The sequence below is a fragment of the Asparagus officinalis genome, chromosome 9 (assembly GCF_001876935.1).
Source record: "Asparagus officinalis chromosome 9, Aspof.V1, whole genome shotgun sequence".
Taxonomy (NCBI): Eukaryota; Viridiplantae; Streptophyta; class Magnoliopsida; order Asparagales; family Asparagaceae; genus Asparagus; species Asparagus officinalis.
Window position 1 is genome coordinate 4,198,663 of NC_033802.1, and position 1,632 is coordinate 4,200,294.

The 1,632-nt window shown below is 35.5% G+C and overlaps 1 protein-coding gene across 1 annotated transcript in view; it reads left to right on the forward strand.

The window, feature by feature from the left end:
* LOC109824576 (protein NRT1/ PTR FAMILY 4.3-like) overlaps window positions 75–1,632 on the forward strand; it is a 4,987-nt gene continuing 3,429 nt past the window's right edge. Inside the window, exons 1-2 of the mRNA XM_020391206.1 lie at window positions 75–301; window positions 827–1,044. Coding sequence (XP_020246795.1) covers window positions 172–301; window positions 827–1,044 — 348 coding nt within the window. The 5' untranslated portion in view covers window positions 75–171. The remainder of the gene's footprint in view (window positions 302–826; window positions 1,045–1,632) is intronic.

Consider the following 1,632-nt stretch of genomic DNA (forward strand, 5'->3'; position numbering starts at 1 on the left):
CCTCAACCTTTTCCTCTCTCTCTCTCTCTCTCTCTCTCTCTCTCTCTCATCTAAATGTTATAAATAGGCATAACAAGTCGTCATAAGCTTGCAAGGGTCACTCTTACAATTGCTAAAGGAGTTTTTTTTTTCTCAATAGATTCTCCTTCCATTGAAGAGGGGGAGAATTAAATGGATATTGAAAGAAGACAGAATATGAAAGGGGAGCCCATGATGGCTGATGAGGTCTCTGTTGATTGGAGAGGCAGACCCTGCGAGCCCAACAAGCATGGAGGCATGAGGGCTGCTGTCTTTGTTTTAGGTCTCTCTCTCTCTCTCTCTCTCTCTCTCTCTCTCTCTCTCTTCCTATTGTTTTTATGGAGTATTTTGGCACATGGATTTAGATATTTTGACTAATCTTGTTTCCTAATCCTTCTTACCTCATTCTTTTGTATTTCTCTCTCTTCTTCCCCAACTCTTTTTATGTATATTTTGTATAATTTCCCCTCTAATTAATTAATAAATTAAGTTCCTAAGCATCTTGTCCCCATTGCATAAAAATGAGTTACAATTTTATTTGTAGTGATCGTGTAGCTTCAATTTCTGCTACTGGAAAGCAAAAAAAAAGTTACCGGCATTTGCATTTCTAAGAATATTTTAGACTTGTAACGATATCCTACCAAACATGCGCGATAAGGTCTGAATATGATTGGAACGTCATCATGAAGTTCTAACTACTTCTAACCAAGTAAGTTTTTATATTACGATGTAATCACACGATGAAGATGGAATCTGTATATACTGGAATTTGTTTGATCAATGATTGTTGATATATATTTTTTTTCAGGGATCCAAGCATTTGAGATCATGGCAATTGCTGCAGTAGGGAACAATCTCATAACATATGTGTTCAATGAGATGCACTTCCCTCTATCAAAAGCTGCCAACATTGTGACAAATTTTGTGGGGACTGTCTTTCTCTTGTCTCTCTTTGGGGGTTTCCTCTCTGATTCTTATCTTGGGAGTTTTTGGACTATGCTCATCTTTGGATTTGTGGAGCTTTCGGTAGGTGCTGCTTCTCTTTCAATTATTTTGCAAATTGATCAATAATTAATGGTTAACAAGAAACCTTTTGCTACCTTAACAATAAAATTGTTCCAAGGGCAAAAAAAAGGAGGGGGAAAAAGAAATTGTTATTTCTTATTTTTGTAGTTTTGTTTACCGTCTCTCCACAATAGAGAGGATTTGGGGGAATAACCCCCCACCCCACCCCAACCAAAAAAAAAACCAACTATAATCAGAGAATTAGATAATGAAAAGATGTTACCAACTTCTAATCAAATCTCTCTTATTATAATCCAAAGTAATACAACTTTTAGGAAACAGTAACCCAACCACAGAACTAAACATGCTATATAAAACTAACCACCTCTCAATATAGGAAAACCTAAGGTTCTTGCCCCCTGCAAAAAGAAAGTTTTTCCATTAAAAAAATACAAATTGACTTCAACCCACTTTAAGAAAAAGGGGGGGAAAAATCATTCTTTTGGTTGGAAAAAAGGCCTGAGCCTGTGATTTATTGTTAATAAAAAATTAACTATATATTTGCATAGATGAGAAAACATTGAGAAAAAGAAATTAGGATGAACTAAA